This window comes from Dermacentor andersoni, chromosome 11 (assembly GCF_023375885.2).
Source record: "Dermacentor andersoni chromosome 11, qqDerAnde1_hic_scaffold, whole genome shotgun sequence".
Lineage (NCBI taxonomy): Eukaryota > Metazoa > Arthropoda > Arachnida > Ixodida > Ixodidae > Dermacentor > Dermacentor andersoni.
The window spans coordinates 51,402,564-51,417,374 of NC_092824.1; the positions used below are offsets into that span (position 1 = coordinate 51,402,564).

The 14,811-nt window shown below is 44.3% G+C and overlaps 2 protein-coding genes and 1 pseudogene across 3 annotated transcripts in view; 2 read left to right on the top strand and 1 right to left on the bottom strand.

Annotated features, from left to right (window-relative positions):
• The window catches only part of LOC126517839 (uncharacterized), a 69,532-nt gene extending 62,869 nt beyond the window's left edge, over positions 1-6,663 (top strand). For both annotated transcript variants that reach the window (XM_050167643.3, XM_055064535.2), the window contains exon 14: positions 3,633-6,663. In XM_050167643.3, coding sequence (XP_050023600.2) covers positions 3,633-3,887 — 255 coding nt within the window. In that variant the 3' untranslated portion in view covers positions 3,888-6,663. The remainder of the gene's footprint in view (positions 1-3,632) is intronic.
• Positions 6,664-6,995: 332 nt separating this feature from the next.
• LOC140213986 (uncharacterized) lies at positions 6,996-10,754 on the top strand (annotated as a pseudogene).
• An 822-nt stretch (positions 10,755-11,576) lies between these two features.
• gny (ALG6 alpha-1,3-glucosyltransferase garnysstan) overlaps positions 11,577-14,811 on the bottom strand; it is a 28,003-nt gene continuing 24,768 nt past the window's right edge. The window contains exon 15 of the mRNA XM_050167637.3: positions 11,577-14,653. Within this exon, the coding sequence (XP_050023594.2) occupies positions 14,456-14,653 (198 nt within the window). The 3' untranslated portion in view covers positions 11,577-14,455. The remainder of the gene's footprint in view (positions 14,654-14,811) is intronic.

Here is a 14,811-nt window from a genome sequence, read left to right on the forward strand (position 1 = left end):
ACCGCCTACTGCAGAAGCTTTCTCTATTTGGTACAAATATGAGTTTCATAAGTGTTGCACTGAGCGCGAGGCTAAAGCATGGCAATAAAATGACTGAAATTTAGTAGTACGTTGGGCCAGCTGCAGTGATAAAGTCGCCTAGCCTTTAAAATGATTTGCCAATACGCGTATTGCGCCCCAAGAAGCCTCGGAGCGACAAAGCACTTCACAGCGGAGCCAGCGTACAGGAGGCATCACGGAGTCGACACCAGCGCCGCCACATTGTCCTGAACAAATGGTGCCTCTCGGGCGCTCCGATGCCGACACCTCCCCCTCTAGCCACCATACTTCTGTCGCTTGGTTACTTTTGTAAACAAAAATGGTGGCACCCACGCAAGTGTAATGTGGTAGTATTTTACGCAATTTTTGTGCAAAGCAATAGCATTTGAGCACATCTTGGAGCCTGCTAGCTTTGCGCGAGTAGGTAATATGCGGTGTTGCATTCTGGCGAATGTCGTTGATGCGAGAGTGTAGTACAGTGACATTTTGTTGCCGAGAAGTACGAAATGCATTGAATCATATTGGCGTTCGCCGGAGATACGAAAATATTTCGTTGCGAAAATTTCGCGAGATTTTGTCATCTCAGATTTCGACTATGTGCCAATGTGTACATACGTGCCGCTTTTCAATGAACCTGTTTCACGCAGAGATGGGTCACTGTAGATGCAGGACTGGGTAGGTACCACTGTTCGAAGAAACTATTCGACCTGGATTTGGAGCACTGTGTATGTGCTGCTCGGTCTGTGCTGGGGAGGTATTCTGTAGGAGTCCACTTAGTGGACTGTCCATTTCGGCCGCTGCTGATTGGCTGGGGCCGCTCGTACAGCTGCATCCAATCAGCAGTGGCCGAAATGGAAAGTCCACTAGGTGGACTCCTACAGAATACATTAGTAGGCTGCGCCACAAATGCACTAGGTGTGTGCTGCTTTCAATGAACCTCTCGCTAACTTGGGTCATTGAGCAGGTGCCACTGAATATGCAGCAAGTGAGTGAACGATTGACAGCATTTGCAGGGACCAGTGCACCGCGCTTCTAGTCTTGGAGGCCACGCGCAGACTTCTTGGCAGTGCCGCTAGATGGCGCAGCTTGTCCGGAATATTAATTGCTTGAGGAAAGGGGGAAGAAGTGCGCTCTTGCTTGTGTGCACGTTTCCTTCATAGCTTTTTCTTGATTGCCACAGAAAGTTGCCCGTTCGCATACCATTCGAGGTCTACCAGGAAGCTACCAGAGCAGCGTCTAATTAATCATCCTGTAGTGCAAAGATGCAGAATACAACAAACCGATTCTGCAGAAATCCACAAGATGGAAAAAGCTTCTTGAAAGGAAGAAAATTGTGTGGCTTCATTCCCTGAACCAAGACAAATATCTTAACTGCAACACTTTCTTTCTGAGAAACCCAGATACTGATATGGGTTTTATTTGTAGTTTCATGCTATTCACGGGTAAATGAAAATTTTTTCTCAACAACCATGATCTTATTTCATAAGTGATGGATTTAATTTCTAAGCACAGAACAATGCAAAAAGTGAACTGAGGTGACACTCAGTGGCAAACTGCCAGAAACAACTATCGATCGAAACTACTCTTTATTTTGCAACACCTTTTGCAGCACCTTTTGTTGGTGTGCTCAAAAAGTGACACTATATAGTTGGTTTTGTTGTTGATCGGTGATGCGACAGTCAGCAGAAAACCTCTCTATTTTTCCACCAGTCATTCTGTCTGGTTTTTGAAACATGATGTCTGGGGATTTTTTTCACAGCCATCATGAATGATGACTTCCAAAAATTACTATTCCTGACTAAAGAATATGGCATACTTTGTTAGCTACATATTCTCGAATCACTTTTAACTCTTGGTGACACCATGAATATATGAATGCCAAAAAGGTCTGCTTAACCTTCTAGCTCTCATGTTCTGTTGTTAAAAAAAAAAGTGTACAGAATTACACAATATTCCAGCAATTTTTATTCCAGCAAATTGTTATGGGTTACATCCACATTTGTACATTATGTACAAAGGCGTAGCATGACCCAGCTTCTTGCTCTGTGCTGAGCGTCTTGCCTAGTAGATACAGTAGGCAGTCTTTCATGCAGCTGAGGCATGAAGAGGGAAGAAAGGTTACTGCATGCTAATGTATAAACGTTAGCGTGGAGTTTAAACAAAAAACATTCTTAGTGGTGCTGGTTGGTATGTTACAATGGTTGGTATTCGTATAGTCCAGTGCAACCTTAAAGTACATTATCATCTCAGTTGGGAGCTGCAGTTGATCATTAAATGTGAAGCTATGGTGATCACCGAATGTTTCCAACAAATAAAGAAGTCATTTGTGTGTCATAAGCAATGTTTGCACATGTATGGAGCTTGGCAGGCCATGTAATGCATTGGGCAGATACCGGTGGTCTGTTAGCCCTGTGAGGGTCGATGTTTTTTGCCATATGCGACTGCCCAGGGTTGATTTTTTTATTGCAGATTCCAGTTCTTCTTAGGGAATGATTTCTAAAAAATTTACCGTAATTTTTCCAGGGTGACCGGAAAGTGAGAAAAATATATTTTGCGTTGGTATACATGTACTCTTCATTCATGAATAACAAAAAGAAAAAAGGAAATAAACCTATAAGAATAAAAAATTTGATGCATTGTTATTATACACATAGTTCAAGGCTTTGAATATGCGCACACGAGAATATTTTGCAACTCTCACCTGTTCCTGCTCTTACACTAATATTTACGTCCATAGCGTAATCGAACTACGTAGATGCGTGCACTCAGGAAAACTGCGTGGTTGTGTGTCTGTCAAAAAAAGCTAAACGTTTGACCAACTTCCGCTAATCTTCATCTAATCACCCACCAGAGGCAATTAGTTTTCGTGAGTGTCCAAAAAAAAAAGAAAAGCAACGGAAACGCATGCACGGCGGCATCCTCTCTTGTGAGCACTAAACGAGCGAGAAACAAGCGGTAGCCCTTTGAGCGATTAGTAACGAGATAGCCATAAGTGTTGCAAGCGAAAGAAGCCGAAACCGCCCGCGGAACAAAACCCAAACCGCCGCCCGTCGCATGTGCGCCAATGCGCGAGAGCAAACTAGCTCTAAAACAAACCATGCAAACGAAAACTAAAAGAGGGAGGCGCAAAAAAAATTCCCTGTATTCCAACATAGTGGCAGCACATGATAGAAAAGAAAAAGTAAGGGAATTGGTTTTAAACGTACAGATGGTGCCGTAAATATACGGCAGAGACCATTTTTGGACTTGTTCGCAGGGCCGTATATTTACGTCATTGACCCTCAGAGGGTTAGTTAGAGAATGGGTGCTAAGAGAAGGGAAGCACAGTTGAGAACAGCAGTGTATTAGGCAGTGTGATGACAGTGGGAAATCTGCAGGCATAAGACGGCGTCACCTGGCTGAAGATGGGTAATTGCACATCAGTGGGAGAGGCCTTCATCCTGCACTGAGCATAAATAGCCTGATGACGATATCTTCTTTAATGTGATGTCGCATCACATCCAACGCATTTAGCATTAACAAAAAGTATCTGCATCGAATAAGCTTTGCGTCCACCAATTCCCGCAATTTAGTTCTTTTCCTTGCACCTCCAGGTACGACAGCTTCTTATGCGCTGGACGGGTGTTCAGGACGTCCAAATACAGCGACAGGATGACTTCGACAACAACTACATTGTGGTGACGGCGACGGGCCGAGATTGGCAGATTTGGTTCCTTGAAGAGCTGCTCCTACAGCGCTGGCTGCCACAGGCTATTGACTGTGGAGACCTTCACAGGTTTCTAGGGAAGAATGGCCAGGCTGGCCCGGCAAAGTGGGGCTCTAGGAGCCTGGCATCTGTGCAGTGCTGAGTACTTTTTGCTCAAGTAGCCAACGTTGTGTGACCATGCAAGGCACCATTTGATGAGCTGTGATAAAGCAATTATTCATTTTGTTTTTATAGGACACAACCCACCAGCAGAAGAGACTTGAGAACTCAAGACTGCATGCAATTTTCACATTCGTGAGACATTAGTGTTTACATTTCAGTTTCTTAAGTGTGCTCTAGCATGTGCGTGAGCTAAGAGTTCTTCAACAAGGTTGCCTGCATGTGGGATTCCGTGAAAAATGCACACATTGTTGGGAATCGTACAAACGGATTCCCATTTCCACACGTGCACTTGATGTGCACACTTGTTGCATCTGTTTGTGTTACATTGTTGAATGCACTCCAGATTGAAATACAGGAAGACAGTCATTAGTGAAGCATACGTTGTAGAATTACCTCATTATTTATCATACCCCTGCTTTTAAAAGGCCTTTTCTATACAAAGGCTCTCAAACAGGTGGTATAATGTATTGTGTTTATGCTGTTTTGTGACCGGGTTTTTATGTCCCACTGCCACTTTTTAACATTGCCTTAGGAATTGTTCTTGCCCTTTGGTAACATACTAGTGTGCTTTCTCGTTGCATTAAAACACTATTTTTTTGCTTAGCATTGCCATGATGTGACATTTTTAAATGGAGCACTGGAACTGCAATTTTGTGCAGCACTGCCTTTTCAGATTCTACTTACTTTTGTGCCTTGTCAGTGGTCAGAGCGATTCTCTGCCCACATCGCCAATGGGATCAGCCAGCCATAGACTGTTGATGTTAAGTGGCAAGAATCGAGCGGAAGGCATCGCTACAAAATTGCCGTCCACCTGTGGAGCCAGGATATGACGAAAAACAGTTGCGGTAAAATCAATCTTGCGGTGACTGACAACGATAATGCATTAGCATCGAATCAATATAGCGACAGAAAATATTGCCACCGCCAAAATAAGTTGCATACGAGGTGTGCACTGCAGCAGACGTGACTCCTCTTTCATGCGTCCCTAAAAACACTCGGCGCCACCTAGTGCTACTGTCGGCATTGCGCATTATCATCGGCAGTCATCGTGACGCGGGTTCTGCTGCAGTTTTTATCATAGTGCAATGTGCCTTTTGCAGTCTTTCTTCCATAATGTTGACACTTAGTCGTTTGGTAATTACGGGTGTGTACAGGTATACTCACTCAATATACATTGCCTTTTTCTAAAGTGTTGTCACATAGTTGCTCAATGTGTGTGTACACTGCCTTTTTTTTTGAGATACCGACTTCATGAGGCCTTGTTCAAGGATATCTATGCAAGCACTCTTTGCATCTATAAAAAGAAAGCTTAACCTAATACTAAATGCATTTTGATTACCCCAACGTTATCCAATTACTCTGCCACCATAAGCATCCGTATGCTAAAAAATTTCAAGTGGATAATAAGTATGTACATAGTTATAACTAAGTCGCATCTGGCATGAAAATATTTTCGTTAGAGCTTTAGCTTGTCTGTAAACATCATGGGAGGATGGAAAAAGATACGAGGAAGCATACCGCTAGGCGATTGAAGCCAAACCTCATGGAGGCCTGGTGGCCCAACAGGTGATGGCACGTCAAGGTGCGCGGTTTTACTGTTCCCGCTCTGCAGGCAGAGCTACGGCAGGGCAGCTGAACAAGCACGCACTGAATAAAAACTACTGGCATAGCTAGTAGCTAGCAGTAGTAGCTAGTAGTAGCTACGGAACCAAATGTCACGGCAAATCTCGATTCTTGCTCCCTGATCTCGGCACAAGAGGTCACATGTTGGGGCACCACGGTGGCTTCATATAGCGTTTTGCTTGCCAAGGCTGGATGCATGACGTAACATTCCCTCCTTATTTTTCCTTCCTCCATGGTAAACACATTAACTTTCATGGAACACCGCATTACCAGAGATGTGAACTGCATCAACAAAGCTAGTAGTGTCATCTTGTCGCACTTCGTTCAGCCGTGCCGCATCAGGCACATTGCCGTGTTGCCTGGTTGAGCTCGTAAAAGAAAAAAAGAATTCGTGTTAACGATCTGGTCACTGTCGACTCCAGTAGCTGAGTAGAATATGGTCATTTATAGTAACAATAGCTCTGTTTCAACTTGGTACCACCAGGTGGCACACTCAACCCTCCCATTCGCATTTACAGTAACCTAACATTTTGCAAATGGCACAAGATTTACGTACGAACTGAAACTAACTATTATAGCCAATACTCGTTACCATATATTTGTTACATGCTAATATCAGGAGAAGCATGTAAAATTTAGTCCATTATATCCGATGATTCATTGCTTGCGTGTTACATCAAGTTATGACTTAAAAGCTAAATGACATCACTCTAAGGAAACCAAATATCAAGGGCAGGTTTTTAGGAACTGGTTGCCAGACCGTAATGTACAGCAGCAATTGAGGCTGCCCATATTCAAATAGATGCAGAAACAAAGGGTGGCATATCAAGCTGGTCCATTGTAGTTGCCGAGGTGCATATGCGAAAATTTTCAAGGTTTGAGGCAATGGCAATGATTTGTATAAACGACCAGCTTCTGTTCTAGTGGAGTACGCTTGTTAACTTATTCCTAATGTGTAGAGAATATTAACAAAATTTCTGCACTTGCACCTGTTCAGAATGCAATGCAGCGTTTCCCAAGTGTTCTAAGTGGTGCTGTAACAGACATTTGTGCTGTGTACATGTAGTGCTCAGGAGCTCAACTTAATTTTTTCTGTGATATGTGTTTTAAAATTAAATGCCAATTTATTTTCATTGAAGTGTGAGCGTCTCTGTCATCCCACATCTAACTTGGAACCAGTCACAAACGTAGACCACAACCATAGGCTCAAGGCATAGATCTTTTGCCTGTTCCACCGGGGTGCAACGATTGGTGCAAGGCTCTGTGACCTTGCGCAGACCAGACTAAATGGCAAGTATCGCAAGAACTGCAAACAGTACCAGTGTGTGCTAAGAGAGACTACTGTCGGCTATGGCCGTGGGAGAATCGTGTTTGAATGCTGCTACTTTGCAGTGGTCCGTGTGAAATATGAGATGTGCACCTAACTGTAAGTGCGCAAGCAATTTTGCGTTTTGCCCCCGTCAAAATGCAGAGCCACAGCAAGGCAACAAACTCAACCTTGTGCTCGGCAGTGGAGCGCCATAGCTACTGGGCACCAGGTAATTTCATAAATAGCTAAGCCAAATATTGCTTGAATACATACAGCCAAGGGGCTTGCAGCTGTACTCAAAAGATGAAAAGGACTACCAGTGCTTTCAACATAATGTAATCTTTAAACTTTCCACACCCACTGCGATACCCCACTAAGCATAACAGCTATTGGTCAGATTTCTTTAGCAGTCTTGGCAGTGCTTTTGGTGGTGCCATTTGCCGACAGGGGTGCCACCTTGTGGTGAGTGACATCAGAGTGCCAATGCTATGGCCTGAAGATCGGGCTCTCTGATGTGCTGATCCTGGAGGCTGTGCCAATACCAATACCAAAGTGCAGCGTGATCATGGATGAAGGAATCTACAGCAGGGCCAATAAAAAGTCAAGGCTGTAAATGCCTGGCAGAGGCAGCATTTGGTAGCTGAAAACTATGCTCACACTATATGCATCCAAAAGATTTTGTTGTGAAAACTTCCCGAGGCAATTTCCTTTAATATAAACGAGATTTCAAAGCATTTCTTTGGAAAGAACTGTCCGCTAAAACTAGTAGTAAACCTATATCATTTTAACTTCCAAGCATCAATATACATGTGCACTACTTTGCTGACCACTTATCGTCTTATCGCATTAGCTTCAATCTTGCAGATTCAAGATGTACGAAATTAGCAGAGTAAAACTAACGTACCATTATAATTAACGATCAAGTTTGTGTTTTGCACGTTTTGTTGTTACATTGAGTTATTGGAGCTCTCAAAGTCAAACGTGCACACTATGGCCTGCATAGGCAAATGCCAATGGGATTGACTGAATCGAACACCTCAAAACTACACAGATGCTACAAGAGATGCCATAGTGTAATTTAGTAGATTATTCAACCACCCAAGTTTCTTTGATCTGCAGCCAAAGCTTTGTGCAGAGGCATTTCTGTGTCCTGCTCTAATTAGAATGCTGCTGCCAAAGTTCGGTATTGAGCCTGCGACCTCGTACTCAAGAACAGTATGCCATAGCCACTGTTGTGGCTATGTTAAAAGGGGGGATGCGGCTTTCGCATCGCGAAAAATGACTGAAATCACATTTTCAGTTTTTATAACCCTTTCTCTACCCGATTCTAAAATATCTTCCCTGAAAACCACTTAGAAGTGCTTAAAAGAAATCGTTGTATCAGCCATGGCGACGAGAAGTTTTGCGCCCTCATACCGGCGACACTGGGGAGACGTCGCTCGAAGTCATCGCGCGCATGGAGTACGACTTGTACGGGACGAGTGAACGCGACAGCCACCTCCATCGCGTCACTTGGCGCTGTCGCGTGCAAGAGCGCTTGCATGAGGATATAAAGCGTCGTCAACAGCTTCCAGTGCTGATTCTGCTGATGTTCAGTGCGGCGCTGACATCGTGGACACACAGCAGCAGTTCCCTCAATGTATTGATGCCTCGGACCCGCAACCAAGCACCTCGCGCGCCGACGACGACTCGGACCCGCGACCAAGCACCTCGCGCGCCGACGACGACTCGGACCCGCGACCAAGCACCTCGCGCGCCGACGACGACTCGGACCCGCGACCAAGCACCTCGCGCGCCGACGACGACTCGGACCCGCGACCAAGCACCTCGCGCGCCGACGACGACTCGGACCCGCGACCAAGCATCTCGCGCGTGGATGAAACGCAGTCGAGATTCGGCAGTACAATTCAGACTCACTTGGAACCGCACTACATATCGATAGAAGCTTCTCGTGGGAGAGCCGAGACAGTACAAGCATCACTCAGTTCTGTTTCGGCGACCGAGAGAAAAATGAAGCTCACAGGTGAGAGAGCAAGTTGTGCCGATGTGGAGCTGGCGGATGAGTTTTCGGTTGTGCAGGTCACAGCATTGAATGCTTTGTACAAGAATGCCTTGTGCCAAGAATGCTCTCAGCCGGGACTGACTGTTCATTTGGGAACAAGGCATGGATTGGCTGCACGAATGCTACTGACCTGCAATGCCTGCGGCATTGTTGCAAGTGAATGGTCATTGCCGCGAGTAGAGGGTGGTGAGGCTTTTGACGTGAATATGCGTGCAATGCAAGCAATTAAAACCACCGGCAGAGGGGCAACTGCACTGACTGACTTTTGGTCAGTAATGAACGCTTCACACAGAGGCTTGCACCACAAGACATTCCAAAGACATCTGAAATCAAAATCCAGGCCTGCTGGTGAGATGGCTGCGGCAAGTCTCTTTTCTGATGCTGTGGCAGCCGTGCAGAAAGTTTACAGCGAAATGGACCTGGCAGTCACAAAAAATGTGACGGTAGTCTACGACGGGACATGGATGACACATGGTCATGCATCCCGTATTGGTGTGGGCACAATAATTGAATTTTACACTGGTCTGGTGCTTGGCTGCGTTGTGCTCTCGAACAGATGCCATGGATGCATGCTTGGGCCGAAAGAAAACGATGAAGGCTACAGTGAATGGAGAGAGAATCGCGTGTGCCAAAAGAACACCGATGCAAACTCAAGCCGAATGGAGGTCGAGGCAGCGTTGATCTTGTTCGAAAGGTCACTGGAAAGGAATGACCTCCGCTACACATCTATTGTTTGTGATGGGGATAGCCGTACTTTCCAGGCCCTTTGTGAAGACAAGGCTTATGGCTTCATTACATTCAACAAAGAGGACTGTATCAATCATGTGAAAAAGAGGATGGGTACAGCCCTGCGAACACTTGTCTCAAAAAGCAGAAGTAAACCAATTGGAGGGAAGGGTGGCCTGACCCAAGACCTAATCAAAAAGCTCGCCAATTATTATGGCATGGCCATACGTAACAATAGTGAAGTAGATGATATGCAAAGGGCCATAATGGCAACGTTCTATCAAATCACTTCAACAGATAAAGACCCTCATCATGAGCTCTGCCCTCCAGGACCCCTGAGCTGGTGCAGACACCGGGCTGCAGAAGCTGAAGGTAAAGCTCCGCCAGAACACAAGTACAAATTGGCAGCACATGTTTCAGCTGCGTTGCTGCCTGTGTATCAATGCCTCTCGGATCCTCAGCTACTCAGCCGTTGCCAAGGCAAGAAGACTCAGAATGCAGTCGAGAGTCTCCACTCTGTCATTTGATCAATTCTGCCAAAAGAGCAAAACGCTTCATTGATCGCAGCGGAGACAGCTGTCAATGAGGCAGTCTGCAAGTACAATGTCGGAATGCTTCGTGCATACAGAGTTTTGTGCCTCACTTGGCTTGAAGCCAGGAAAGCATTCCCTTCAAAGAGCTGCAGAAAAGGATGCCCTACGAAAAAAAAAAGGCATCGAAAAAACATCAGATGAAAGGCCACATGCCCAAGAAGCCCCGCTGTGCTAAGGACACCAAGGAATACAATCCTGGTGCATTTTAGAAGAGTGGTGGCAAGGCAACACTTTGAAGGCCTTTTTCTCAGAATTGTGTTTTTGCCTTTCTGCTCAGTTTGTGGAGCTGATTTCTTTGTTACCGCTTGGCCTATTCTGACTGTTCTTTTTTTTTTTTGTCTTGTTCCTTGGGCTATAGTGCAGGTCGTGACATTCTTGCTTTTAGGCCTTGACGTTTTATAAATTTATGATGTGGCTATTCATTCACCCCAAAAGTGTACTTGATACGAAGGTAACATAAAAAATGACACTCCAAAAAATTTGTGTTGAAAAAAAAAAAAGCAAGAATGTCACGACCTTCAGCGTGCCTTTAGCTATCCATGGTAGAGTGTATAAGCGCGACTGGACGAGGACGAAGAAAGAAACAGGTACACAGACCTGTGTCGAAGCGCTGTGTCTGTGTACCTGTTTCTTTCTTCGTCCTCGTCCAGTCGCGCTTATACACTCTACCATGGATTCTAACCAACTAGCCCGCCAACGTGTTTTAACCTTTAGCTATGCAATCAGTACTTAACAAGCCTTCTATCACGTTTTTTTTAAGTTCCCCAGGCTCTCCAGAAAGTTCGAGGTTGAAACATTCTGCTGAATCAAATTTAATAAAATGTTCTCAAGGTATCACTCTGAAACTTTTATGGAAGCATCAGGGAAGCATTCTAAACATGGTTTTTCTTTTTCATGTTTTAATCTTGGTACTAATGTTGATGAGCCCTGCATTGAGGCATATCTTTTGTATTATATAGACTTCAGAAGGCTGCTTACTCCTTTTTTTTTTTTGCCTTGATTTTGTAATCCCCCTTCACAATCCCCCTTACAGGTCATAGGGCCTGTAAGGTATTTTAATTAAATAAATAAATTTGTGCGAATTCATCAAAATCCATGACGAAATGAGAAAGTTGATTTTCAAAGCCATGTCCCCCCTTAACAAGAAGTAGCAGATAAGTAGCAAAACAAAACAAAGAAATCAAAAATGTGTAGAGAATTGCACTTTTTTTTACATCCCTATAGGGAAAAAGCTCCAACTATAAGGGATGCTATAGGCAATGCAGGAAATTTTCGTGCTCTTGAAGGGGAATCTGCTGGCAAACAAATTGTGAACAACAAATGTATGTGCTGATATATGAGAAAAAGGACGAATGGTGGCACACAACCAAGAGGGCTTTATTATGAAGAGCAGACATGCACTTAAATATACGCAGTAAAGAAAAAGTATCGCACTTCAGTAATCTTGCAAACGTAGGAAATGATAAAGGGAAGGAAAATGAATAAAAGAGGAACACGTGCCTTGCAAAGGGTCTACATGCTGTAATATCAACATTACATCAGCAATGCTAACATAAGTAGAACTTCGTTCATACATTTTTAAAGAACAACAACAAAGAGAAGACATACTAACCAGGAAAATGTACAATCCAAAGTTGCTAACAAATTCAGCAAACTCGCCCGTAGTTGAAGTCTACGTAATGCAATGCATTGCGCGAATTGTCTCAGCACAAGGCGTTGACACGACATGGGTCAAGCTGGTGGGGCCTGAGAAGCACTTTTTTCTGTTTTGGTTTTTTTCTATTGTGTAGTGTTTTAAAACAGCAACCCAAAACCGAAACAACATCAAGCTGGTGGGTGACACCACAATACAATGCTGCTGGCGCAATACATGACACTCACTTAGCACAGCCTGCAACAGGGAATGGTGGAGCACTTGGTTTACCATCTATAAAAGCGTGCAGTATGTTTACAACTGCAGTACACCACACATGCTGTGAAACAGATAGGTGAAGATGCTCATCGCAATAGGGTTGGCAGCGAAAGCTGTGAATGTGACATAAGACTACCTGCAAGGAGATTTGCTGGTACCGGATAAGGGAACCGAGTGTGTTCCGGCATTCTCACGAGGCATGGGCAGACAAGTACTGCGGTGAAGCTGCCGTGTGGGGCGCCTAATGCTCTTCATCATGCGTGCCTCGCACCTTTTCCTGTTAACATGGGATATAGCAGTCGGAAAACATATCATGCAATCGGAGTTTGGCAATGTAATCAACATTGGTGGTGAAAGATTCATGTTTTCCAGGAACACATTTGCTGGTAAAAAAGAAGCGAAACCATACTGGGTCATTTTTAGTACTCTTGATTGGGAACGTTGGCATCGGGAAATCATATGAAACAGGATTATATCAACGAGGTTCACCTTTCATTCTGCTCTTAATTATGTAATTGCTTTCAATAAGTCCTTGGGCCAACAATGAACCATTTCAAAGTACTATTATCAACTATAGAAATGTGAACAGTGAGGCACATAGTTCTTACACATCCGTATCAGAAGTGAATCAAAAATTTTACGTTAATCTGCATCCCTGACGTTCTCTCGCATAGAATTGCTATGCATTCAAGGAATGGTTAGCAAGCGTTAGTGACTAAAGCAGTACAGGCACTTAAGACAGTTAAATTGGCTGCAAATGAGGACAAATTTTTTTTTTAAATGAAGAAATTGCTTACTAAATATGTTTACAGCACATGCTGCTAGAGTTGCCCTGCCACTGCACATGTCCAAACAACATGCACAGAAAAGGCAAGCTGTTCACATCAGTTACAACTACACAGCAATAAAAATTCACATACTTAGCACAAAAAATGTGCTGCAAGAACATAATAAACTTTAATGTGAATGGCCACATAAAAAAAAAAAAGTTGCCAAGTCATGTAACCTTGGTATGGGCCTCAAAAATTGTTTCTGAACAGATGCTAAAAGAAAAAAAACATTGGAAAGGAACCATATTGTATTTATGGCACACACAGGTACCATCATAATTTCTAATGGGAAATATCTAATAACAGCTGCTATGCATAATTACATGGACTTGTGACATTTAATTGCTCCATAGCCAGTTTCTATGCATGGTGTAGTACCAAGCGTGCCTTTTGGGGTCTGAATTAAGCCACTGTTAAAAATTCATGTGAACCTGGAAATGAAACAATGCACTGTAGTAGTTCCTGAATTGCTCACATCTGAATTTATGCTAATGGGTACATTGTATGAACGCAAAGCAGCCTGCCGGGCATTCTGTGCACAAATTCACACACAAGGCACCAGTGCATGACCTCTCAAACATAATCTTGCCCACAAACACGATGTGCTTGCCAGGTCGCAAAGCTCAATGCCTGTCAAGTCCTGTGCCACCTGAAAGCTTGTAAAACATGCTGAAGTATCTGATCAGCAACATTACTAAGGCACTGCATACAAAAATTCCAAGAAACGCAGAACACACAAGTCGTACGACCAATAACAATGCCCTCCCAGAATGCCCATAAACACTATGATGACACAATATTTTTGTGTCACAAAAAGTAAGCTCTTTGGTAGCACGTGGTGTATTTCTTAACATTAAACGATATTTTGGCATTGGCAATGGTAGACTAGTGGCTCATTGCGCTATAGGTTACCGGAGCTAGTGATTGCTCGTTTTTCTAAATGTCTAGATGATAAGACGCCTGCCTGCTACACCCACTCAAAACCTCATGGCACTTGGCAGCAGTTGCTTATAGCTGCACAAACACGGAAAAAAAGAATAAATAAAGGAGCCCCAGATCAGTCTACTGACCTCCCTCTTGACTCAACTGCTTTTAGTGGAGCACTGTCCCTGGAAGACACCTGGTACACCAAACATGGCCCACACACAGACAAACCAGAATTAAACGCCGTGCACAATTAGGTGTGCAGTCAACATCATTTTAAGAGACTGAGGCAGTTGGGATCAACTGTTCAAGCAACAGCAGCACTCTCCTCCAAATGCAAGCAGTGCGACACGCATTGTGTGGAGAGCCTCAAGTCCTTGAATTCGCATCTCGTTCCAGCCGTTGCACAGCGTACATACGGCTGCTGGCACTACAGAATGTTCGCCATAAAGGATGAAGGAGTTTTCCTTCAACGCTGCGACTATTTTGGTCAAAGAAGTGTGCAGTAAGCACTCTCTCGTTCCACTGGCCCTATCGTGACATGGGCGGTGCACCAGAAGTGTTGCACCTCACTTCTTCTTGATTTTGGTGAATCGCGATGCCGGCAGCTGGAACTGCAGGTAGTGCGTGTAGATCAGAAACAGAAGGAAGTGGCCACAGCTGTAAGCTGCGTTCAGAAGCTGATGCAGATCTGGGTAGCGCGCTGGTGGCGGCATTGTCAGGTGCAGGAGGTTGAGTGCAACACAGCCCGCAAGTGACAGCACGAACTGGAAAACCGAAGACAGAAGAATGCAGTGAGCGAAGATGTACTGGACATGTTCGTTTATGACTTCAGTACTACTGTTTTTGCCCTGGTCATGCTCTAGTTGTACAAGACAGTGAACAGTTCTGTGTAACACATGTGAATTTCGCCTTGGTTTCGCGG